The sequence below is a fragment of the Grampus griseus genome (genome assembly GCF_964374135.1).
Source record: "Grampus griseus genome assembly, chromosome: 7".
Classification (NCBI taxonomy): Eukaryota; Metazoa; Chordata; class Mammalia; order Artiodactyla; family Delphinidae; genus Grampus; species Grampus griseus.
The window spans coordinates 90,497,871-90,525,598 of NC_139001.1; the positions used below are offsets into that span (position 1 = coordinate 90,497,871).

The 27,728-nt window shown below is 35.9% G+C and overlaps 1 protein-coding gene across 3 annotated transcripts in view; it reads right to left on the reverse strand.

Annotated features, from left to right (window-relative positions):
* Positions 1–11,877: 11,877 nt before the first annotated feature.
* The window catches only part of SPOPL (speckle type BTB/POZ protein like), a 62,543-nt gene continuing 46,692 nt past the window's right edge, over positions 11,878–27,728 (reverse strand). For all 3 annotated transcript variants that reach the window (XM_082658208.1, XM_082658209.1, XM_082658207.1), the window contains 6 exons: positions 25,153–25,330; positions 25,014–25,069; positions 23,520–23,642; positions 20,112–20,254; positions 19,969–20,022; positions 11,878–16,220 (listed from right to left, as the gene is read on the reverse strand). In XM_082658208.1, the coding sequence (XP_082514334.1) occupies positions 16,076–16,220; positions 19,969–20,022; positions 20,112–20,254; positions 23,520–23,642; positions 25,014–25,069; positions 25,153–25,330 (699 nt within the window). In that variant the 3' untranslated portion in view covers positions 11,878–16,075. The remainder of the gene's footprint in view (positions 16,221–19,968; positions 20,023–20,111; positions 20,255–23,519; positions 23,643–25,013; positions 25,070–25,152; positions 25,331–27,728) is intronic.

Consider the following 27,728-nt stretch of genomic DNA (forward strand, 5'->3'; position numbering starts at 1 on the left):
ATGAGGGAAATCAATTCAAGGTACTCAGGACTTTTACCAGGGAAATATTGAGGGCCAAGCTAAAATGTAAAGAGCCTTTCTCCCCTTTCCCCACACTAGGTATTGCAGGCTCTCATCTTCCAAGGTATGGGAGTGAAGCTGGAGATACCTCTCCAAGGCAGAAAGAGATCTCCCAGGGAACTGAAAGCCTGGAACAAGACTGAAGAGCAAATGACACTTCTCAGCTGGCAGCTTGGCTATAAAACACAAAATACATCTGGAATATTGCCAGTGCTCAGAAGGGAAAATCTTCATTTTGTTTCAAAGTATATGAAGCCAGTGGTAAAATGCATTAATACAAAGTTGTGACAAAATCCAGAACAGGATCACTACAGATATTGACTCAGCCTCACTTTAGTGGTGTGACAAAAAATAGCATGCACTTTTTGGGAAGTACGTATTATTTACTTTAGTTTTTATTGCTTTTTTTTCACATGTGGCATAAAATCAAACATTACCAGCAAAATTAAGAAGAAAATGTGATTCATCATCAAGAAAAGAAATAGTCAATAAAAGCAGATCCAGCTATAGCCCAGAAGTTGGAATTAACAGAGAAGGACTTGAAACTATACTAAAAATGCTAAAGGAAATGGAAAGCTAAACAATATACATGAAAAGAATAAGAAACTTCAGAAGAGACACTAAAACATTGAATCAAATGGAAAGTCTCTAAGTGAAAATTACATCATTAGGTGAGATTAGTACCAGAGTGGATTCCACTTAAGAATCTGTGCACTTGAAAATGGGTCAACAGATAGTACACAAACTCAAAAACAAGTAGGATACAGAATGAAAAAACAAGAAAACCAAAACAGAGCATCTGAAATATGTGAGGCAATATTAAATGATCTAACATACACAATTGGAGTCACAGAAAGAGGAGAGAGAGAATGGGAAAGGAGAAATATCTAAAGAAATAATGACTGAGAATTTTTCAAAATTGATGAACAACACCAACCTATATATCAAGAAGCTCAAGAAACCCAAAGAGAAGCAATTCAGAGAAAAACATACCTAGACACTTTACAGCAAACTGCTGGAAACCGAAAACAAAGAATGAATTTTAAAAGCAACCGGAGGGAGAGGCTTCCGGGAAGATGGCGAAAGAGTAAGATGCAGAGATCACCTTCCTCCCCACCGATACACCAGAAATACATCTACACGTGGAACAACTCCTACAGAACACCTACTGGATGCAGGCAGAAGACCTCAGACCTCCCAAAAGGCAAGAAATCCCCCACGTACCTGGGTAGGGCAAAAGAAAAAAGAATAAACAGAGACAAAAGGATAGGGACGGGACCTGCACCAGTGGGAGGGAGCCGTGAAGGAGGAAAGGTTACCACACACTAGGAAGCCCCTTCGCGGGCGGAGACTGAGGGTGGCGGCGGGGGAAAGCTTCCGAGCCGCGGAGGACAGCGCAGCAACAGGGGTGCGGAGAGCAAAGCAGTGAGATTCCCGCACAGAGTATCAGGGCCGACCGGCACTCACCGGCCTGAGAGGCTTCTCTGCTCACCCGCCGGGGCGGGCGGGGCTGGGAGCTGAGGCTTGGGCTTCGGTCGGAGCGCTGGGAGAGGACTGGGGTTGGCGGCGTGAACACAGCCTGCAGGGGATTAGTGCGTCACGGCTAGCCGGGAGGGAGTCCGGGGAAAAGTCTGGAGCTGCCGAAGAGGCAAGAGACTTTTTCTTCCCTCTTTTGTTTCCCAGTGCGCGAGTAGAGGGGATTAAGAGCGCTGCTTAAAGGAGCTCCAGAGAGGGGCGTGAGCCGTGGCTAAAAGCGTGGACCCCAGAGACAGGCATGAGATGCTAAGGCTGCTGCTGCCGCCACCAAGAAGCCTGTGTGCGAGCACAGGTCACTATCCACACCTCCCCTTCCGGGGAGCCTGTGCAGCCCGCCACTGCCAGGGTCCCGGGATCCAGGGTCAACTCCTCCGGGAGAACGCACGGTGCGCCTCAGGCTGGTGCAACGTCACGCTGGCTTCTGCCGCCACAGGCTCGCCCCGCACTCCGTGCCCCTCCCTCCCCCCGGCCTGAGTGAGCCAGAGCCCCCGAATCAGCGGCTCCTTTAACCCTGTCCTGTCTGAGCGAAGAACAGACGCCCTACGGCGACCTACATGCAGAGGCGGGGCCAAATCCAAAGCTGAGCGCCTGGGAGCTGTGAGAACAAAGAAGAGAAAGGGAAATCTCTCCCAGCAGCCTCAGACAGTGGATTAAAGCTCCACAATCAACTTGCTGTACCTGCATCTGTGGAATACCTGAATAGACAACGAATCATCCCAAATTGAGGAGGTGGACTTTGAGAGCAAGATTTATGATTTTTTCCCCTTTTCCTGTTTTTGAGAGTATGTGTATGCTTCTGTGTGAGATTTTGTCTGTATAGCTTTGCTTCCACCATTTGTCCTATGGTTCTATCCGTCTGTTTTTTTTTGTTGTTTTTTTAAAATTTCTTTTCTCTTAATAATTACTTTTTTTATTTTAATAACTTTATTGTATTTTATCTTACTTTATTTTATTTTACTTTATCTACTTTCTTTTTTTCCTTCCTTCCCTCCTTCCTTCCTTCCTCCCTCCCTCCCTCCTTTCTTTCTTTCTCTCTTTCTACTTCTACTAATTCTTTCTTTCTACTTTTTCTCCCTTTTATTCTGAGCTGTGTGGATGAAAGGCTCTTGGTGCAGCAGCCAGGAGTCAGTGCTGTGCCTCTGAGGAGGGAGAGCCAACTTCAGGACACTGGTCCACAAGAGACGTCCCAGCTCCACATAATATCAAATGGCGAAAATCTCCCAGAGATCTCCATCTCAACACCAGCACCCAGCTTCACTCAACGACCAGCAAGCTACAGTGCTGGACATCCTATGCCAAACAACTAGCAAGACAGGAACATAACCCCACCCATTAGCAGAGAGGCTGCCTAAAATCATAACAAGTCCACAGACACCTCAAAAAACTCCACCAGACGTGGACCTGCCCACCAGAAAGACAAGATCCAGCCTCATCCACCAGAACACAGGCACTAGTCCCCTCCACCAGGAAGCCTACACAACCCACTGAACCAACCTTAGCCACTGGGGACAGACACCAAAAACAATGGGAACTACGAACCTGCAGCCTGCAAAAAGGAGACCCCAAACACAGTAAGATAAGCAAAATGAGAAGACAGAAAAACACACAGCAGATGAAGGAGCAAGATAAAAACCCACCAGACCTAACAAATGAAGAGGAAATAGGCAGTCTACCTGAAAAAGAATTCAGAATAATGATAGTAAAGATGATCCAAAATCCTGGAAATAGAATAGACAAAATGCAAGAAACATTTAACAAGGACCTAGAAGAACTAAAGATGAAATAAACAACGATGAACAACACAATATGTGAAATTAAAAATACTCTAGATGGGATCAATAGCAAAATAACTGAGGCAGAAGAATGGATAAGTGACCTGGAAGATAAAGTACTGGAAATAACTACTGCAGAGCAGAATAAAGAAAAAAGAATGAAAAGAACTGAGGACAGTCTCAGAGACCTCTGGGACAACATCAAACGCACCAACATTCGAATTATAGGGGTTCCAGAAGAAGAAGAGAAAAAGAAAGGGACTGAGAAAATATTTGAAGAGATTATAGTTGAAAACTTCCCTAATATGGGAAAGGAAATAGTTAATCAAGTCCAGGAAGCACAGAGACTCCCATACAGGATAAATCCAAGGAGAAATACGGCAAGACACATATTAATCAAACTGTCAACAATTAAATCCAAAGAAAACATATTAAAAGCAGCAAGGGAAACACAACAAATAACACACAAGGGAATCCCCATAAGGTTAACAGCTGATCTTTCAGCAGAAACTCTGCAAGCCAGAAGGGAGTGGCAGGACATATTGAAAGTGTTGAAGGAGAAAAACCTGCAACCAAGATTACTCTACCCAGCAAGGATCTCATTCAGATTTGATGGAGAAATTAAAACCTTTACAGACAAGCAAAAGCTGAGAGAGTTCAGCACCACCAAACCAGCTCTACAACAACTGCTAAAGGAACTTCTCTAGGCAAGAAACACAAGAGAAGGAAAAGACTACAATAACGAACCCAAAACAATTAAGAAAATGGGAATAGGAACATACATATCGATAATTACCTTAAATGTAAATGGACTAAATGCTCCCACCAAAAGACACAGATTGGCTGAATGGATACAAAAACAAGACCCATATATTTGCTGTTTACAAGAGACCCACTTCAGACCTAGACACACATACAGACTGAAAGTGAGGGGATGGTAAAAGATATTTAATGCAAATGGAAACCAAAAGAAAGCTGGAGTAGCAATTCTCATATCAGACAAAATAGACTTTAAAATAAAGACTATTGGCCTTCCCTGGTGGCGCAGTGGTTGAGAGTCCACCTGACGATGCAGGGGACACGGGTTCGTGCCCTGGTCGGGGAAGATCCCACATGCCGCGGAGTGGCTGGGCCCGTGAACCATGGCTGCTGAGTCTGCGCATCTGGAGCCTGTGCTCCGCAATGGGAGAGGCCACAACAGTGAGAGGCCCGCGTACCGCAAAAACACAACAACAACAAAATATACAAAAAATTAACAGATAAGGGAGAAGCAGACCAATTCACTGATAAATTTGAAGATTTTAATACTCATTGTTCAGTAATTACTAGAAAAAAGTAGACAAAAACTAGTGAACATATAGATGTGAACAGCACTATCAATCAGCTTGACCTTACTGTCATATATAGCATACAGTACTCAACAATTGCAGAAAATACATTCTTTTCAAGTGCATACAGAAGTTTCAAGATAGATCATATTCTGTGCCTAGAAACAAGTATCAATAAATATCAACTTATTGAAAATATATGGGGTCTATTCTCTGACCACTATAGATTTAAATTAGAAATCAGTAAAAATATAATACCTAGAAAAATCCTCCCAAATATAGGAAGTAAGCCCATGGACCAAAGAATAAATCACAAGGGATATTAGAAAATATTTTGAACTGGTGATAATGAACATACAACATACAAAAAATTGTAAGATGTAATTAAGGCAGTGCTTAGAGAAAAATCAGTAGTTTACATGATTAGAAAAGAAGAAATATGTAAAAATTAACAATCTGAGCTTCCATCTTAAGAAACCAAGAAACGATGAAGAAGTAATAAAGTGGGGACATCGATGAAGTAGGAAATGGACTAACAACAGAGAAAATTAAGTCAAAAGTTTGTTTTTTATATTCATATAGCAAGACCGATCATTAATTTTTTTATGGATATTTAAACAACTTTTGTTTTAAACTAATTTTAAACTTACAGATTTATAGATTGTTTTTAAAGGCCTGCTCTTAAATGGTCCTTCTATGATGCTGAGCATGGTGAAGTGGTAATATAAATGTGTGGTAGAAACACGAGGACTGAGCTCCCTGTTTGCTTCTTGCTTATCTTGTAAAACAACTTGCCCACATATATTTATATAGGCTTTACATATTTTAATTTAGAAAATTGCCACCATTTACTGATATACAGTGTACACTCTTTTTTTGTATGCTTCAAAATACGATGCCAGTCAGCTTAGTTGGTGGAGGGACCATGCCATAGTCAAAGTATTTAAATTAAGCCCTAAAACTATACAATTTTAGAACACACTCTGAATATTTACCACTAAATTTTCCATTAAAACAACTGTTTATAAGGACGGATCATTATTGATCCATGACTGTTCCTCTACTAATCTGTGAGAAGGTGCATGAGAGTAAGGGGTCTGTCTTTGAATTTGTTTTGTTTTGCTTTACCATCACTGCAACTTGTATAGAATAAGGGCTCAACTGTATAATTGAGGAAATACTCCTCCATTCAGCCTCAAACCTGAAAGGTCCAAGATGAATGCATCAGATCAAGACTCCAATGTGCTAGATTCTCCTAAGTTTGAGTGTTACCAGTTCTCATTAAAACAAACAAAAACCAAACAGCATTTAATTATCATTCATTTTATGGAAAAAAAAAAACCCAATCCTCATTTTATGGAAAATGTTATGTTTTGAAAATAAGAATTTACATTATTCTAGCAATTGCATGCCACTTTATTTCCATATGATTATCTAATGATGGTCTGCCTAAGAGTTAAATACAAACTAGCAGAACAGCTTACATGACCATAATTATCTTCCCCAAGCAGAAGCTGTATCAGTAACTTCTGTTCTCAGTGTTACCAAATTTACCATTCTGGATAGCTTAAAAAAAAAATCAATTTATTGACTTTCCCAGAATGTACATTTTTTAATGTTTAATCTTTTTTCTCATTAGTAATATAAACATATTTGTTTTATGGAAATTTTGGAAAATGCAGTCCATTGGAACAAATGATTCCCAGTACATAATCCAAAGACAAATGCTCTTATTATATCCTTATATTTCCCTCAAGTGTATTTTTATTAAATATTGGTATATAATAGTATGGTTTATCTAAACAAGATAAAAAAACCAACAGATTTTTTTTTTAATTAACTTCACAATTCATTTCTTTCCCTTTCTCATATAATAGGATAGGTTCATTTTGCCCATTGTAGTGCTGTTACATTTCAACCTAAGGTCATTCCTAGGCCTTTTCCATTTTATTTGCTGCTACTGTAATTGGGATCTTATTTCTCATAAATGGTTCCTGCCAGGATATATTATCTTGCAGATTATCTCTACATTTTCCTAGCCAGTTTACTATGAATTTGGGTCTTCTAGGAAAACAACTGTATATAACTTTCAAATATAGGCTTCCTTTCCCATACTTATATTGCTTATTTATTTCATATATATTTCACTAAAATTTCTAGAATAATTTTAAATAAACATATTATCAAACTACCTGTGTTTTGGTTGACTCTAATGGGTTGTCATTATGATGTTTTTGGCTAATGGTGTGAGGGTGGTAGTCTCAATGGTGTTGAATTATCTCCCATACTAGGTTTGTAAGGATATCTTGTGAAAAAAATAAATGTGCAATTTTGCTGAATTCCACTAGATGATCATGGCTTTTACTTTACCTTTTGATGTGGTACAAAACTGTTACCATAATACTGAACCATCCTCAGAGTCCTAGGCCAACCTTAGGTGACTTGGTTTTTCTTTTTATTACTAAATTCTAGCTATTAGGATTTTATTTAGGATTCTATCACTCATATTTATAATAGAGATGGGTCTGTAAGCCTTCCTTTTTGGGTATTCTCTTAGGAAAATGGCGAAAGGGATTAGGAACCAGCATTTACTAGGCTACTGCTACCTCTAGGACAATGTATTAGTGTCTTACATATATTTCATTTATTCTTTGGCAATTTTCTAAGGTTACCTGGTTTCATACTAGTTTGATTAAAAGTATTGCTTAAATTTATTTTTCAGTATTTTCTTCAATGCACATATCATGGGAATTATCAGTTCCTAGAAAGTTTGAAGAAAGTCAACCTAGTTCCAAGACTTTTCTGGAGGTAATTATTTTATAATTGTTTCCATTTTTCCCGTGATTGTGAATTTGGGCAATTAAGAGCTTAAAAGGCCTTTCCTGACTTAGTCCTATGTACTCACATATTCAGAGTTCTCTCACTTGGATTCATTCTTACCCTCATCAAAAAAAAAAAAAGACCTGCACGCACAGAGGTACTACACATCAACAAAAAGCACTACTTTTCAGCTCTACTGAATTTCAGTAAAATCACCAACTCCTCTGACCCCTGAGCCTCCATACTTATTCCCTTATATAAACACTCTCCTCTATGCCTGGCTAGCAGTAATTTACTCTTGAGATGTGCTACACAATACCCTCTATTCCCCTTTCACAGGCTTATATTTTGTTACTGATTTTATTAAATTCCATCAGAACAGGGCATGTCTATTACATACCCACAAAAGAGATCATTACTGAAAAGGTTTTTCTGATAGAACACGTTTTACCTATTCTGTTTGTCATACTAGTTCTGCTACATCTCTGTAATATTATCTTTGCCTTCTCCCTTTTTGGTATCCTAGTTGATTCTTTCCCCTGACTTTGCCACACACACAGTATTTTGTGCTTTGGAGGATATATAGTCTATTTTAAACTCTACCAGTGGATAGTTAGAGCCTCTTATTTTTTAAAAAATGCTTAAATGTTTATAATTCAAAGTTTAAAATCAGTGAGAAAACAGTTTAAATTCTCATTTTATGGAAGAGGAAGAATTTTTGCACTTTTGATTTCCAATGCCAGTTCCCCCCTTCGTCTTGTCTAATTTCCTTTTTACTTACAATAGATGAACACTTTCACATTTTACATTTTACAGTTGTGAACCAGCCAGGGTTCATCAGTGAGGGAAGGAAAGGAGGACCTTCTTCCGGGAGGACGACAGCTATCTCTGAGTGTGATCCTGAGGTGGGAGGAGGGGCAAGCAGGTGGGAGTGTGGAAGGTTGGGGAGAGGGGTTGCATTCAAGTTTACAACGTTACAATTAGTCAGTCTTCCCTCTAACAGTTTAATACTTATTGCCAGTCCTTTTAAGCCTCAGCTTCCTATGCTTGGATTACTTTTGATCAATGTTCCCTATGCTTTGGGTACTATGTTAATATACTACCTCTATATAATTTGTGTTAACTTTAGAAATGAATCGCTAAACAGCTAAGAGTTTTGGGGTCAAATTTTTTTTCACTTAAAAGTATTGCCAGAGAAACATGACTTCAAATTTTTTTTTTATTGCTTGGATACTCACACTACTTATCTTTCCAATTTACAAGTCACCCAGTATGTCTAGGTTTGGACATCTGTTCATGAATTCCACCTGGAGCACTATGAATTTTCTTATTTCTAAAACTCTTAATTTTTTTTAAGAAAAATGATTAGTATCTTTAATCACTGATTCTATTCCAATTATTATTATTATTTTTTTGCACCAATTATGCAAACACCGAGTCTCCTTAACTCATCCTCTGTAAAGTCATGGCCTCCAATTGCAACTGGGCCATCATGTTTTTTCTTCACGTCTGCTATTCCAAAACTCCTCTGCTCTTCTCAAATCTCTGAAATCAGCAAACTATGGCACCAAAGTTAAATCCTGCCTACTGCCAGCTTTTGTGAACAGTTCTAATGGAAACAGCCACCTCGTGAGCTTACATATTGTCTATGGCTGCTTTCACATTACAATGGCATAGCCGAGTGGGTAAAACGGTTACTACCTAGTCCTTTACAAAGTAAGTTTGCTGACCCCTGATCTAAACCCATCATCCACCCCCTTTACTCTGAATAGATGACTTCACAAGGAATAAAAGACATAAAATGAGTATACCAACTTTCAGGCCAAAAAAAAGAAAAGTATTAAATCTGACTCGACATCCTTTGCATTTCCCCTTCACATGCGTTAGGGGCAGTCTGTCTGGCATCTCATTGCACTCCTCTTCTCTTCAGACTAGGACATCAGTAATCCCTTTTGTATTCTATTTTTCTGACTCTTTATTATGACATCCTAATATACTGACATTTCTCCCACCATAAAGGAAAACAAATCGAAGTAAGAAACTGAACCTAAACCCCATCTTACAGCTACGGTTTCTGCCTTGCCATCTTCGCTGGACACCCCACGGTCTCTACTCAGAGCATACATTTCCTTACTCTAATCCTACTGCTTTCCCCACTCCAAAGACTCCTTTCATTTGCTCCCTCACAAATGGAATTTATATTTTAGTTGCCTATTTGACTGCTCGGTAGCACCTGACACTGTTAACCATCCCTTTTCTTGAAGCATTCTCTTCTCCAACTGCTAGGATGGACAGTCTTCTGGTTCTGACTTTGTGATCATGCATCTTCTTTTGCAAGCTGCTCTCTCTCTGCTCGTCCCTGTCTCTGCCCTGTGCTGCCTTCTCACCTCAGCCCGCATACACTGGTTACCATCTGTAGAATACTAAGGATTCCTGACTTTATAACTGAGATCACCCTCATGTTTATGATTCACATATCCAACCAGAATGCCCTATAAGAACTTTAAGATCAACAGGCTCCAAATCAAAATAACCTTTTTTTTTTTTTTCTCCACAAACTGCTGCTACTCTTGTGATTACTGTATCAGTGAATGTATCAGTACCATCCTCCACCCAGTTGCTCAAATATCAAACCTGGGAGTCACTCTTGACTCCGCCATCTTCCTTCTACCATATGAATTTCCAAGTCCTCTCAGAATTTCCTCTCCAATCTCTCCATCCCAGGTCTCCTAGCCTAGCACAAAGCACTAGTATTGCTCACCTCTTAAGAGGGTCTCCTTACCCTCTCTCCTCTAGCCCCCTCCAACCCACCTGAAGATTCACAGATTGTTGATGACATACTCAACACTCATAGTTATAAGTTCGACTCTTCTAATAAGATCTTTAAACAATCGTGATCTTTGCTAACTGGTTTACAACATGAGATTTCTCTTCCCTTTATACAATGGGATATAGCCACACCTGTTTTTACTCCCATAAATGTTCCATATGAACCTTGCCAACACACAATCGGTTGGATGATACCACCACTAAACTGCCTAACTCCCACTCAATTTGAGATGAGCATCACTTCCTCAGGAAGGTTTATCAAGTTTAATGCATCTAACTTCACTACTCTTTTTCAACTGCATGCCACTTTCACTTTTCCTCATTTTTGCCCAATTTTCATAATGACCTGCACATTTGGGGGGCATTTATAAAGTATACATTCTAAAAACCTTCTGCTGTGGCAGTTATATCAGAGTCCTCAGGACACTGGTTGCCTTTGTGTGTGTGCGTGCTGCAAATGTCATTCCTAAACCTCACAATTTTTCTTTCTTTGCACTTATCCTGGTTTGAATTTGGACGAAAGGCCTGGTTTGAATTTGGACAAAAGGGTAAGATTAGATACCATAGGAACTGTTTGGCTCTGATGTCACAGACTGAAGCAGGACTACACTTGAATCCTTTACAAAGGAATTAAGGGTGGAGGGCAAGAGATGAGGGAGAGGTGGAAAGGAAGCACTCCTAACGGGAATGACAAACTTTTTTGCCACTAATCATTGCAGACATCTGCATGCAAACCTCCCTGGTACAAAAAATAAGAAGGTAGCAATCATGTAAACATCTCTATCAATGTCTTCTATTTAAAAACAGTGATCAAAAAGCAAATGCCAGTCTTGGCCTTCTCTTAGAAACAAATGATTCTGAGGTGACAGAACAGAGGAAACACAACATTCCAATTTTCTAAAACAAAGTATGAAGGGTGCTGGCTGCTGCAGAGTAAGGGAAAAGGTTATATACAGTTCATTTAAAGTTTAGAATATGACCACTTGTCCTATCTTACTATAGTTGTATAGGTAATATTTTTTAAGTGTTTCAACCCTTCTTTTATTCTTTTAAGGGTAATTCAGTGTGTGTGGACATGTGTATGTGTGTGTTGAGAATATGGAAGGTTTTTCACTGTGCATTTCTGTGACTTTGGCCGTAATTTTTAAGCACTAATTATGTTGCTGTTACTAAGCTGGTGTAGGAATACACTGCCCCAAATTTGCTCTTTTTGAGAGCAGCAAATAATTAGCTGAAATTAAGAAGGGGTAGGAGGACCAGGGAAAGGTGATCTAAATTACATAGCATTAGCATAAGTCACGCAATATTGATGGTATGCATATGTTAAAGTACATATATATGTAACATCTCAGAGTCAAGGAATAAGTCTTTAGTAGGTTCCAAAAAAACACTAGTTTTCTTATGTAGAAAAGACAATTACTAAGCATAATTCTAAAAGTTACCATATCAAATACATGGCTCTTTTTGTAAAGCATCACAGTAATCGGATAAAGAACTATTCATAGTTTTCAAATAAACACAAAATAAACCAATTAATTCTGAATAAGTAGTATCAACTTTATTTTAACTCAATGTGCTGAAATGCAAAAAATATTTTCAGCAACAAGATACAAAAAGTATGTATCTCATCATTGACATCAGCTGATTAAAAATGAGGCTGAAAAGTTCAAAATGTCTTTATACATTTGAATCTTGAACATCAATTTGCCCCAGAACTGATTTTTAAATAATTTCAGCAGAATTTTATTTTCAAAAACGGGACTCACTTAAGTTATATCTTCATTCTAAAAAACTGAATGCAAAAATTAACTGGGTTACAGTATACAAGGATAAACCCTTAACAACAGAAAAAGATTTAAATATAAGAATTCTTTTTCAAACGTGAAGTCCACATACTGCAAACAGAAGACACAGTGTGGTGATTTCATTCCTAGTGAAGAAGTCTCGCATGGTAGGCACTCAATATTCGTTCAACTGGACCTAAAATTTACATCATTCCATTTAACACTTAAATAAACTAGAGCTCATAATCTGTATAAAAGAGGTTTGCAAAATACTCTTATGTGTGTTGAAAGTGCTGTCTTTATAATCTGAAAAACACTAAAACCCAACCACCCACGTTGTTTTGCAAGAAGACATTGAATATTTTCATTTTATCCATCAAAGAGCATGAACATCCAACTCAGAACAATTCACCTCTTCAAGGAGACTTGGCTTTGAGAAAAGCTTGAGTTGGATTTTAACAAAACAACTTACTAAAGTCCCTAGTGTTCTATTTTAGTAACACTGGGTAGCATCTATGATCCACAATTTTATAAACAATTCTGCTTAGGTTTTAAATTTATGCACAAAACAAATGGGTAAATAAATTAATAACTATACTTTTGGCATTTAAGCTCTAACTTAGGTCTCGTTTAAAAATAAACCAATAATGTTCATGACAACTTTTTAAGAGATCTTTGTTAATATTTTAAAACTTAATTTTAAAATTGATGTCCTTAAAAGGCACTGTTTTCACATTTCATCATGCAGTAAATTGGTCACATTTTTGAGAATTATAATTTCCTCTCAATTGTCCCCTAAAAGCACATTTAAATGGAATACACTTCAACTAACCTAAACTTTCAACATTTAACTGAGTTCTATTTTCAGAAATTCACTCTTTTGAACATACCACACACAAGTCCAAGCAAATACAAGTACATGTACACACACACGCGTGCACGCACGCACACACACATGCCCAAATGACCACGGAATACATGCAAGAATCTCCAATTACTATTTCAAGACAATGACACATGAGTATTCAAGGAGGTAACAATGGCAGGCCATAATGTTATGGCACCTTCATATTTGTGCTCCAAATACCGATACACATTAATATTAAAAAATGAAAAAGGCACAAATACAGTGTTTCTGTATCTCAATCTAAAGAACAGTTCTCCAATAGTTACTTTTATAATATGGAACATTTAAGACCAGTTACTGCTTTTCTAAGAAAAAGCTCTGTTTAGGTGACAAAAGGGAAACAGGAGCAGGCTTTAGTTCAAAAGTCAACACTGCTCAGGACAAAATCTGTGCCTACCGAAAACAATGTCTGTAGTTTAAAAATGAAAAAAAAAAAAAAAAGCTATTACAGCACTCACGTCAGAATACATTAACAGTTTTGTATCATTGTCTCAAGAACCCACAATACCAAAAATATACATAATAAATAAAAAAAATAAATCAACTACCATATGATTCTGTTAGTATAATGGTAGGAATTATATTATCTGAAAAGTGGACATTTCTACAAATGTGGATATTCTTACAGCACAGTGTTGGACGTTTTTGGTACAAAATGTGCTACCAAACTAAAAAAAAAAAACTTTATAATAAAACCCTTCAGATTTGCAACAAACACTAAAGTAAGTATGTAAGTAAGGGTAAGCTGAAATGTTCATTATAATAGGTGTTATCACTGAAGTCACTATGGTTAGAAATGTAGACCCAAGCAGTGAATTAATTCAGAATGCGCCTGTGTGCATCTGACATAAATGAATACACCAGTATTTTTTTAATATATGACAACAAAATTCTAGGGCCTGAGGGATGAACTTTTGTTTTCTTCTAAGACCCTGGCAAAATCTCAAATTCTTAAAGTGTATATGTATGTGTGTGTGGTTTCTTTTTTAAATTGCACATTTTAAATTTAAAGGGCTCAATCTTATGGTGAAGTTAAGGAAGTGAATTTCTGCTCCCTATAATACTCTTACATAGGATGGAATCCATTCATATGTAAGAATCTTTCTTCTATCCGAAGGGAGTCTTCCAATTTCAAATTTAGGTTAACACAACAAAGACTCAAGCTACACAGCAAGAAATGAAGATATCTGAAAATATGATCTTTTTGAACTCCAGTTTGATGTGGATAACAAATGATTATTTGACAGTGTTTGTTCAATGTAAATATGAATCACTCCTGGTATATTAGGATTGCTTCAGTAAATACCTAACTGACAGATAACAAAAATAAAATCTATTTTAAAACTTCACGCTTCATCTTTTTCTTTTTGTCCTAAATTCAAAAACTAAATAAACGAATTATACAAATTTTAATCTGGAGAATAAAGTTATATATGTAAATATATAGGTATATGCATTTTTTTTTCCAGTGAAAAAAATTTTTCCCTTGTGGTCAAATGTAAATCTTGCCTAAGAAGCATACTGCCACTGTCACAGGAAATCAGATGCAGTGACTTGACACCGATTGCTCCTGCTTCACCAGGACAATGCACCAGAACAGACTTCTGTTGTAAACAGAGCTATCGAAAACTGAAGATGTGTATGTGTTTAAAGCTAAAATTCATTTATAATAAAGAACTGGCCCGTGAAAAGCAGTTTATGAATAGTTTATCCTGTTCACATTATGCAGAATTTCACTATCATCCACAATGTTGGTACAGTAACTGAGACAGAAAGGAGAAAGCTAGGGAGGAAAAAAGGTTTCAGAGTGTAGCCTGACATATTTCTAAGGGTTCTCTCCTTTAGTCTGCAAATAATAGCAGTTCATTGCTTTTAGAAGGAGAGTAGGCTGTCCAGGATTCATTTACTGTCAGGTGCCTTCTCCAAAGCGTGATAAACAGGCGTGAATTCAATAATGAATATCTGGAAGTCAAACCAATTTAACTATAATCGAGAATATCTTCCTTATCTATTATCACAAACATCCCAGTTGCCTCCATCTGTCTTAAAAATTCTTTCAAAAGTTAAGACAATTAATTATACCTTATCAATTCTCTCAAAAGCAAAAAAAAAAAAAAAGTACCATTCAGTATAAAAAAGTTACACATTAAAAGTGCATATATATCTTCTTAATTGGCCCACTCATTAAATTTACATTTGGTCATCCTTACTTTTAACATGTACAGAATTCTTCATATAAATGTAGGTCACTATAAATTAAAAAAAAATTAATTCAGCACAAAACATGCTTTCTTCTTATTGAAATCTTAACCTCAATCAGTTCTCAATCACTGTAAACTTGGATAAACTCACAAAGAAACACAAGCAAAGGTTTGTTATGCTTCTCTTAGTTTGTTGGACAGATAACATAAAAACACTACAAATTTCATTAAAAATTTGGGCCAACTCATTGCATATTTGCCCCCTGAAATGAAAAATAAATTAGAATTGAAGCAGTGTATTGCCATAACTTACCTTGAAGGTAAGCAGGTTCTCCTGTATTTATAGAACTTAGACTGGAGACGTTACCAGTAATCTCCAATAGAAGTGCTTTTTTAAGGAAAGCCTAGTTTTAAACTTTGAGATAGCATAGGACAAACCCTATAATATTCATTTGCCTTTCTCAAACTAATGGAAGATCCTTTTGAAACTTATTATCTTCAGTTATCAATATTACTGCATTATGGAGCTAGTGCAATCCTGCATAGCCTTGGTCACAATGACAAGGCACAATAAAAAAATTAAAGTATATATATGAACAAGAGAAGTCACTGAAGATAATTTAAGGCCTTGAAGTGAATTAGAGTATAATCAGTCTAATTTAAAGCTGAAGAATAAACCATAAATTATCCACCTGAAATTCAAGCAATATGCTTTCTCAGCTTCTGTTCTGTGGACAAGACAACAGAAACAACTCTTGCTTATGGTTTGTGTATTAGAATCCTTCTGGACCTGGAGGAGTAAAAGTCAGTTCCATTTTTCTACAGTTCATGGAAGATTTCAAGACTGTTTTAGCCGTTTTCGTGGAATACCAAACTGTGGACACTGTGCAGATGCTAGTGCTCGGAAGGCTTCTGCTACCAAATGTGGGTGAGACTGAATCATGGACTTCCACCCAGATGTTTCCATTATGTCTGCTGCTTGGCTGAAAAATAAAATTAAGAGATGTTTACTAAAGAATACTTTTCAAAGTGCACTGTTGCACTGTCAATTTTTTCTTTTTTAATTTACAGATTTCAAAATGTCTGGAACATTCTGTTTGCCTCTCTATGTATTCTAACCATTTGAATTCATTAAAATATCATCTTTACCTTACTGGTATTTTCTTTTGTAAATGAAACTATTCAATTTTTCTGGAAATTCTACTCTTGGAAGTGTGTGACACTTGTCTGCATAGTTCTACTCCCACTGTTACCATTTCTATACCCGCTCTTTCAAGAGCTCTTTTCCCTGGCTCTTACATGCAGGTTTTCTTTAGAGTTCTAAGTTTTGCCCTCGACTCTTCTCCCTTAACATTCTTTACTTATCTTATCTTATCCACTATTCACAATTTTAACTATCATATTCAGTGATGATAAATAATGATTTGCTAAGTCCTAGGCCTCCCCACAAGGTTGTTCCCAACCACTTGTTCTCTTTACTTGGATGTGCCTGGAGACCCATAAATTTGGGACCGTCGGAAGGGAACTCAACACGTTTCTCCCAAGGCCCAAATTCTTCCTCTCTCATTTCCCATCAGCGAATGCTTCCACCATCACCCAGTGATTCAAGTCAGGAACCTGGAAGTCACCCTAGATGCCATCCTTTCCAATCAGTCATCAAAGCCCTATTTTAATTCCCAAAGGTATCCTGAATCCCTAGTTAAGGCCCACATCATCTCACATTTGAATTATTATGGGAGTCTCCTAATTTGTCTTCTACTCTCCTATCTTGCTCCTCTCAAACCAGCTTCCATGCTGCCTTAGTAACATAAACACTAACATGAACACATCCTCTTCTACTCTTCTCCATTGCCGGTACCCAAGTTCTTTAGAAAGAGAAAGTTTCCTAGTTCTTCCCCCAAGCCTTCTACCTCCCACTTCCATGCTCTGGCACTCTGTATAATAATACTGAACTGTTTACTGTACCTGATGTACAACATGCTCTGAGTAAACACAATTACCCAAGCAAAAAATCTAGTTATCCCTCCTTGTCTCCTGTCTTCTCTCCTTTGTAACTACCCTCCATCCAAATAATATCCAAGTATTATAGATTGTCCATTCAAAATATTATATCCTTTTATTTCCCTCTGGCCACACTGTCGCCAGTCAAGTCTAATTTTGCCCTCATCTTTTGCCTGAAACACTCCAATAACTTTCCAACTGGCCTACCTATATATAACCTTGCTCCTCAACTACCACCACCAACTCAACCTCCCCACAACCATGCATGTGGAGACATTGCTAAAAACACACACCTGATCACAGCCTACTCTAGGTTAAAACCATTTACTGTATGCCCATTCCTGTTCGAATAATGTCTAAAAGGCCTTCTGTGATCTGATCTTTGCTCTCTTCCTCCAGCTTCTCATGCCCCACCCTCCATACTGTTCTTTCTTATCACCAAAACTTTGCACACCTGAATGTCTTTTTCGGGATATACTTTCCCACCTCTTTGCTCTTCTTCATCAGGTCTTTATTTATACAACAATTCTTCAAAAGGGTTTTCTCTGACCCCTAGATTAGGTTCGGTCCCTTTGCTATATGCTCAGATGGGTATGCTCTACATTACCTATTATTACACTTAACTTCAACTACTTGTTTAATTCTTATACATCTCCTGCTAAAACATGAACTCCATGAAGGCAGGGAAAACATCTGTCATGTTCACCATTATATTCTTTGTACTAAGTAAGCACAGTGCCCTGGGAATTTACTGGATAATAAACATAAATATCTATCAAACGATTGATCAACTACTGCTTCACGCGTCTATACTTTGATTCAAGCTATGCTGTCTGCAATGCTTATTTCCTTCCTAGTTTGCTAATTCCTATTCCTGTTTTAAGACAAGCCTCAGTCATCTTCATCCCTAAACCTCCAGCCTTAGTCAAGTGCCCTGCACATAACCTTCTTTAACACATTACTTACCATATTATAATATAATGATATATTCATGGATGTGTTCCTGTCATTAGATCAATTTCTCAAGGACAGGATTTTTCCCCATAATTGTTTTTATATGCAGGACCCCAGCATGGTGCTTGAGACACAATAGATGCTACACAAATGTTTGCTTCACTAAATAGCAGCTAATAACAATTAAAAAAAAAATTTGCCTAACATCCAATTACCAGTGTGTCGTCATGTTTATAATTTCAACTCGTTTAGAATCACACAGATACTTCTTAATTTACCTGACATTTTCATTTATTTAATTCAACAAATAGCTATTGAAGGTCTCTATGTACAATACAGCTTCTACACGGGATATAAAATAAGCTTATATTTTTTGACATTGAAAAAGCTATACAAGGCAAAATATTTTCTTAACAGAATAAAACTAGAGCTTGAAAGTGGCAAAGTACAAAGAATCACAAAACAGTCATTTGATTTTTTTCTAGGATCACATACCATGATAACGTATTATCACACACTGACCAATATATAGAATAATCAATATCTTAAAAGTAGCCACTAATTTTTACTTTCATAAAACAGAATTCACAAACTGTTAAGAATTCAGTTAACCAACTTCAAATTCTATCAAAACAGACGAAAGCGAGGGGCCATAAATCAAATATTCATTTTCTTGTCTCTAATGCAATTTATCAAAAGTTGTATCAACTTTTGATAAATTGCAAAAATGTAGTTTAAGGGTTTACAGGCAAAAACTAACCAAAAGCATATGCAAATTCTTCAACCTCCTGACTCCTGATACTGAATAATTGCAAAGAGTAAAAATGTTACTCTAAAAATGAGTGAAGGGCTTCCCTGGTGGCACAGTGGTTAAGAATCCGCCTGCCAATGCAGGAGACACGGGTTCGAGCCCTTGTCCGGGAAGATCCCACATGCCGCGGAGCAACTAAGCCTGTGTGCCACAACTACTGAGCCTGCGCTCTAGAGACCACGAGCCACAACTACTGAAGCCTGCGCACCTAGAGCCCGTGCTCCTCAACAAGAGAGGCCACCGCAATGAGAAGCCCGCGCACCGCAACGAAGAGTAGCTCCCGCTCGCTGCAACTTGAGAAAGCCCGTGCACAGCAATAGCAACAAAGACCCAACTCAGCCATAAATAAATAAATAAAATGAGAGAAGAAGAAAAAAAAAGGGAATAATAAATTCTAATAGTTACATCATATTCCGAAGATCCAGGCTTAGAAAGATGTCACAACTACCCTGCTCATTATAATCTACCAGGGAAAGGAAAGATCAAATTGCTACTATTTCTGGAATGGTAGGCAGTTAGCCTAATATAACATGTGATGCAAGTTATCTGGCTACCTTAAGAAGCAGTGGGTTAGCATTCAAATGTCAAGAGTTTCTAGGCAAATATGGAGGGTACATTTCCTCATAGGATAAAATAAATATTTCCCACATTTTTAGAAATGCTTTCTGAAGGGGCAAGGGCAGGATCTCCAGCCACTGAAATACCTGGACTCAGCTATATACTACATGAACATACGTGCTTAAGACATTAGAGCGTCCATCCCAATTCACATTAGAAGCTGATCTACAACAGAACATAGCCTCAAGAATCCACTAAGTAGTCAAATTATTATTTTTTAAACTGGCAGTTTGCTTCATATAACTAATATCTGGATTCATACTTATTGGAGATGAACAAAAGGCTATGCAAACACTTAATTTCATGTATGCAGATCAACTTTAAGTCAGAAACTGATGTCATCTTACTTGCTGTTCCAGTTTTTCCCATCTTTACACCCAAGCTGTCGAAGTACACTGCACCTGCATTGAAGATTTAAACACACTTAAGAAAAAGGTCGGTGAAGAATTGTTGAAGGTGTCATGTCCACTGAAATACAAGCATAGCTTACCTATTAATAAAGTCTATGGCTTGTGCTTTCAACTGTTCCGCACTGTGCAAATCTGCAAGGACAAGGGTATCAGCAACATTTTCTACTGAGAGGTTACTACACAAAGCTTCTTCACACATGACCTTCAGCCGTTCCAGTGCATACTATCCAAAAGGAAAACATAACATTAAACATTTACTCAAACTAGCAAGTTTTTAAATACACGATATTTGTAACTTAGAAAATGAAGTTTAAGCCCATTACACATTGAACTGAGGGTACTTTAAAAGTCTTTAAATTACTTTAAATATAAAGAAAGTATGAATTAATGCATTCAAGAGAAAGACTAATTTTTCTTAAGAAATTTCTATTTGCATAAGTGCAAGATACAGGATATTTTTTAAATAAGGTTTTATTCTTTAAAAACCCCTTATTACTCAATACTCTTAATGAGTATATTTCTCTTTTCTACTATTTTAAACACCAGTCAGTACACTGCATGTTGTCACTACTTAATTCTGAAAAATAAATTATAAGGCTAAACAAATCATATTCATAACCATTAAAAACTTAGTGTATGTTATCAGAACATCCTTGGCAATTTATTGAGGTAAAATTGACATAAAATAAATAGCACATATTTAAAGTATATACTTTGATAAGTTTATACAGCCATATAACCATCACTAAATCAAGAGAGTGGACATATTCATTACTCCCCAAAGTTTCCTTCTATCTCTCTGTAACCCTTCTTCCTCACCCCACCCCAGGCAATACCTCTGATGTGTTTTCTACTGCTACAGTCTGCATTTTCTGAAGTCTTCTATAAATGGAATCATACAATTTGCATTTGTTTTTGTCTGGCTTCCACGCATTATAATTATTTTGAGATTCACGCATGCTGTTGTCTCTGTATCAATAGTTCTATGCTTTTTATTGATCAATAGTATTCCACTGATCTACTGACAAACATTTGGGTGTTTCCAGTTTTTAGCCATTACAAATAAAGCTGCTATAAACATTCATATACAAGTCACTGTATGGGCATATGCTTTCTCTTCTCTTGAGCAGAAACCTATAAGTAAACTCGCTGAATAATATGGTATGTGTAAAACTTTAAAAAAATTGCCACATGGTCTTTCAAAGTGCTTGTATCATTTTACATTCCCATTAGCAGTATATGAGAGTCCTAATTTTTCCATATCCTTGACCATACTTCGTATGGTCTTTGTAATTTTAGTTATTATAATATAGTTACAGAAGTATCTCACAGTGGTTTTAATTTACACTACCCTAATGTGGTTGAGCATCTTTTGATATACTTGAATGACACTATTTTAGGAAGTGTCTGTTCAAATATTTTTATTTTTAGAAATAACTTTGTTTACTTATAATTGAGTTTTGAGAGGTCTTTATACAGTCTGAATACAAAAGTCCTTAATCATTTATATTCTGGACAAAAGTTGTTCATCATCAAAACAAAAAACAGGGGCTTCCCTGGTGGTGCAGTGGTTGAGAATCTGCCTGCCAATGCAGGGGACACGGGTTCGAGCCCTGGTCTGGGAAGGTCCCACATGCCGTGGAGCAACTAGGCCCGTGAGCCACACTACTGAGCCTGCATGTCTGGAGCTTGTGCTCCGCAACAAGAGAGGCCGCAACAGTGAGAGGCCCGCGCACCGCGATGAAGAGTGGCCCCCACTCACTGCAACTAGAGAAAGCCCTTGCATAGAAACGAAGACCCAACACAGCCAAAAATAAATAAATAAATAAATATACAATTTGCTAAAAAATAAAACAAAACAAAAAACAGAAACAAACCCCAAAGTTGTTCATCAAATATATGCTTTGCAAATATGTTCTCCCAGTCTGCGGCTAGTCTTTATTTTCCTATGTCTTTTGAAGAAAAGAAGTTTTAAATTTCATTGAAGTCCAATTTATCATTTTTCCTTTCACGTATTATGTTTTTGGTGTCATAGCTAAGAAGTCTTTGCCTAATGTAAGATCATGAAGACTTTCTCCTATGTTTTCTTTTAGAAGTTTAAGATTTTTAGGTTTATAATCTATTTTGCGTTATTTTTTGTATATGATGTGAAGTTCGCATACAAAGTTTTTTCAAATGAGTTCAACCACAGTACATCTGTTTGGACATAGGCTATCCAACTCCTATAGCACCATTTATTGAAAAGACTATCCTTTCTCCACTAAACTATCTTTGCACTTTTATAAAAAATTAAGTAGTCATACATGTGAGTCTATTTCTGTACTCTATATTCTGCTTCAATGAGTTATTTGTCTCTCTTGTCACCAATACAATGCTGTCTTAAATACTGAACCTTTATGAGTCCTCCACTTTGATCTTCTTTTTCAAAGTTATCTGACTATTCTAGGTCCTTGCACTTGCATATAAAATTTTTAAATCAGCATGTCAATTTTTCCCCTGCAAAAAGAATGCTAGGATTTTGATAGTGACATGTTGGTTTTACTAATCAAAGGAGAATTGACATTTTAACAATGTTAAGATTTCTAGTCCATGAACAAGTTTTTTCTCTCCATTTATTGAGGTCTACCTTAATTTCTATTAGCAGTATAATTTTCAGCATACAGGTCTTGAACATATTTTGTCAGATTTATGTCTACGTAATTCAAATTTTTGACTCTATTATAATGGCATTTTTACATTTAAATCTTTATTGAGATAGTAATATACACTTGGCCCAGTTTCTCCCAATGGTACCATTTTTCAAAATGAGTATAATTATCACTATATATACATATACATACACACATACACACACACACTTACATACACACACAGACAGAAGTGGCATGGACATTAATACTTTTGGAGAAAGCTCCCAAAGTGCTTTAGTGCTTTGAGGATTGAGAACTACTGGCTTTGAGATTTCCTGAAATTTTTGTAGTTTCCCTACCTTCAGGAAATCACCATTATAAAAGAACATTATAAAATTAACATTGTTTTTTTCTCTATACTCTTATATTAGAAAAGAAATCTATGAATACAAGATTAAGTTAGAAAAAAATACCCAATATTTTTTTCCTTTTTTTAGACAAAGGTCATGCACTGTATCTTAACACTAAGAATATCTCAAAATTGCAATAGACTATATATGCTATTGTGTGTGTGTTCTCATAAAACAGGGTAATGATACACTCAAAACTATTGAGTCTACAGTTAATCTGCCATTTCTGTAAATTGGCTCAAGATACTTTTATGTCTTATTGATTTAAAAAAATTTCATTTCTATATTATCCCACTGTGTGTTATTTCATAATACTCTGAAGAGCCATCCACAAACGGTATAAATTGGTTCAATATTTCCAGTTATTGGGGGTTCTCATTTGATGATAGTTTTCTAGATACATCAAGCTTGAGGACATCTTTCAGCTCTTTAAGACCGAATTACTTACTTTGTCTGCAGCTGCCAACAAGTTGTCAGCCATTTTGTCAAGATTTGGCGCTTTCCCTGTGTAAATGAATCTCATCATTTCTTTAAAAACCTCAGGGTCTACATCATTTATTTCCACTCGATTCTGGTATTGAAAACAACAACAAAAAAGTTATATTTCAAGAACACACACATACACAAATGAACCAAAGCAAAACTGACAGCAACTTAAAAGCCCCAAAGTGTATTTTAAAATTGAGGTAAGTAAATCTTCAGTAGGCTAAGTAAGTAGGCAAAGTGAGGCAGGCAGGTCTAAGAGAAGTACACCAAGTCAAGCACTACCATGGAGGAACATAAACCCCAACTTCTCAGTTAAAAAGAGTTCAAACAGAAACAAAAAAACCTGTAAGGCCAAACTAAATACATCTGAATTCAGTTTCTGACCTCTATCTTAGAAGAAGATGGTTATTAACTTTTTTTGTTGCTGAAAAGAATTAGGTGGTAATACAATGCCTAAGACTCAATAACCACTGGTTCTAGTCCCAGCTTTAAGCAAAGGTAAGGTCAGGTATTTGAGAACATACCAGAGCCCACTACCTCAGAACTCTCCTACAAAAACGGCATGTAATATTATCTACGGGCACCTCACCTCTTTACTTGAGACATACTCAAGTCCAAAGAGGACCAGTTGCTTTTTTGCTCCTGTATCTTTGTATTTGGTCTCTCTCCTGAGATCAATGAAGCTAAATAGTTAACACTAAACAATACCAAACTTTTCTGACCCTTTGATGACAATAACATTTGACATCATTGATCAGAAGACTGATCATACTACCTGCCCAGACCAATAATCAAAAGAAAGAAAGAAGCTACTTCGTTGCAGCTTCTAGTTCTGCAGGGAGAATAAAGCTGAGACGTATAAATAAACTCAGGAGTTGCCTAGTTGGAGCAATAAGGCTCACGTGTAATGCAACCCGCAAAAATCAACCTCTGGTCTTTAATCTGACTACATTTCAAGATGACAGGTGAAAGAGAAATATCTGAGAAAACCAAATAGGTAGTATCTTGATTACAATTCATGCATACTAATAATGACATAATTTATGTCCTTTATTAAATCTAATAAATATCCTCTTATTATAGTGGTAAAAAGAATGTAGGAATTGTCTTTGTTCTAGAAAACAAGTTCCAAAATCAACTCAAAGTCTAGAAAGAAGGAATATACATCTTAACTGGAGAACTCTCAAATAGTTACGGACCAGTACAGTCCTTTTGGACAGCTATCCTTTTGGATAACAACTACCCACTTATTTTGCTACCAGAAGGGTGCTGAAATAGCTGTTATGTGGAATATTCACCCACAGTAAGCTACATCTATTTTTCTATGATAGAACATATTTCCCCCATCCTTCTATTTCTTTCTAAAATCATAATAAGAAAATGCACCTTTACTTTTAAAATATACATTCCACTATTCTACATTTGTACAAATATTAGCCCTTTAAACCATGTTTACCTTTTTGCTTTCTTCCATTTCATGTTCAAACATTGCATTAAAAACTGGGGATCGAGCTGTAACAAGATTAAGCATCATTATTTAATGTACAAATTTATGAAAGAAAGGTACTACTATATTACCCAAAAGTAGAAAGTACCTGCAAGTACAGATTTATGAGCTTTAAATTCTTGTCCTCTCACGAAAAAACTGCAATCTGTAAATCTTGTGTTTTCCCAGAGATTACCTAAATCATCTGCTAGTCGACATTCAGGCACCTTTAAAGTATTTGTATTAGTATGTCCTGATATATTTACTGAATCTTGGACCACACTCACCTAATAAAAAAGGGACAGCAAGAAAAAACACTTTTATAAATTAATATCAATAATAAGCTACTAAGTCTAAACTTAAACTTCTTATCATTAAAATCATGTAGAAAATTCAATGTACTCCTGATCAAAAATAGTAATACTTGGGAACTGAATTTAAGGACACAACTTAAAGGAGAGAAATAATATAGAAAACAATTGAAATGAACTAGTTCATTTTAAAGTGACATTTTATGTAAATAAATGGCTTAATGATTCCTTGGAATGCTCGGCTATTAATCACAAAAAGTATTTCTCAACAAGAAAAAGGTCATAATATGATTCCAAATTCAAACAAGGAGAAGGTATTTTTGTGAGGAGTAAGAAATTTCTTTAATTTTTATTTCCTCACACTACAGACCTATCAACATTTAAAGTTTATTATACATTCAATAAACACAGCATCACACTTGTGACTTTTTAGAGTATTTTAAAATGTTTTTTAAAACTACAGACTACAATATGCAATTTGGGAAGTATTTTAAGTGTTGTCCCTATATGTTTCAACTCTAAACAAATTGATTTAAATATCTAGTAATATTGATTTAAATTTTAAAGTATGAGAATTCTCACAAAACCAATGTAGTTATTAATGTTCATGGAAATCTTTTATTTAAAAAAATCAACAGTAAGAACAACATAAATATAATTTAATTCGATTTGCAGACCTTTTATTTACCTGTAAAATAATCAATAAATAAAACTTGGTATGACTGCAACATTGCTTTTATATGGAGTCCAATATATATGGATTAAATTATCTCTCAGATGACTACATACTGAATGAAGTCTTAAAACACTACTGACTAAGTTTGGCACACTAATTTTTTAGGAAAAGGAATATACTATTACTAGGAATTTCATATTACATTTAATAAATTGAAGAAAATACTACCTCAACTAGTAAATCAAATGTGTCAAGAGTAAATGAACCATCTTTCACAAAAAGTGCTATATTAGTTATCTACTATTTCAAGTTACTAAGTTTTATGGTTGTTTGTTATGCAGCGATAGATGACTGTTCATTTAAAAACATATTTCATAAGGCTTTTGTTAATTAAAAGTAAGTATAAGTAAGGACAAATACAGTAAACTATGTAGAAATTGTAAATTGGAAATGGATAAATTGGACCAAACTACTAACATGCTAAGAAAGTATAATGGTCCAATATAAAATGTTTGAAGAATATTAAATCTCATTAGTACTCACTCACCCAGATGTAATAACATCTATCTCATATGAATGAATAGACGGCTTCTAAAGAAAACTTTATTTTCTGAGGATATTTTGATTAACCATTTTGTTTGTCCGCTTTTATTAACCTTTTGGAATCACACATCATAGAAATCATCTAATCCAATCACCTCATTTTTTTAAAAAAATTTGAAAAAGTGAGATCCAGAGAAGGTAACTAAAGTGTCCTAAATCCACTGCTAGTCAGTATCAGAGGAAGACTAGACCTACATCCCTTTTTATAGCATTCTTTGTACTAGACAGTATTTCTTTGGATTTTTAAAGAAATTAGTAGTACGTTAATGCAATTATGGTTCTGAAGGGATTTATCACAACAATCTTCTGAGATGTTCTTCTAAATATAGGAGCCAAGACATTGTGCACATAAATAAGTTCATGAATAAAGATTCTTCTATTAAGTTTTTAATTATTCAAATTGTTTCTAAAATTTTACAAACTACAAAACAGAAAAAAAAAGCTTCACTAATCCTTACCTTATTGCTCTGTTACACCATACATTATAACTTAACGATACATAAATCAAAAATGTTGGTATTAATATTCAGGGTTTAGTTAGGATCACAAAGACAGTGTTTGCTTGTTCATATCCGCACTGCTCTTGAAATTTCTAGAGAGCAGAAACTGGATTAAACTGAACAGTTCAATTACTTGCATAAAGTATGCAGTGGAGTCATGAAAATGTGACCATATTATTTAAATTTAGGAAAAGATTTCTTAAATTCTACTTATTATCTAATTATCTTAATTCAAAACAATATATAATGTAAAAATTTTACAAAAATCAGGTGATAGAAGGAAAAAAGGATCAAAAAATAAAGCCATTATTATCGAGCATAGATACTGATGATGATATATTTGTACTTTGTATATATAATCACAATTCAGAAGAATTTATATTATTGGCATACATATCTACATACTATTATCACAGCAACCACAAATTTTAAGTAAGACATAATTAACATTTCATATTCTGAAGAGTATTCAAGGGACTATTTATAGAGCAGAAATTAATGATCGAATTAAAACTGATATGCAATGAATTCTGATGATTATTTTCTTTGATACCTATAATTAAGAAATTGGTAAAATTTTCATTTTTTCTAGTAC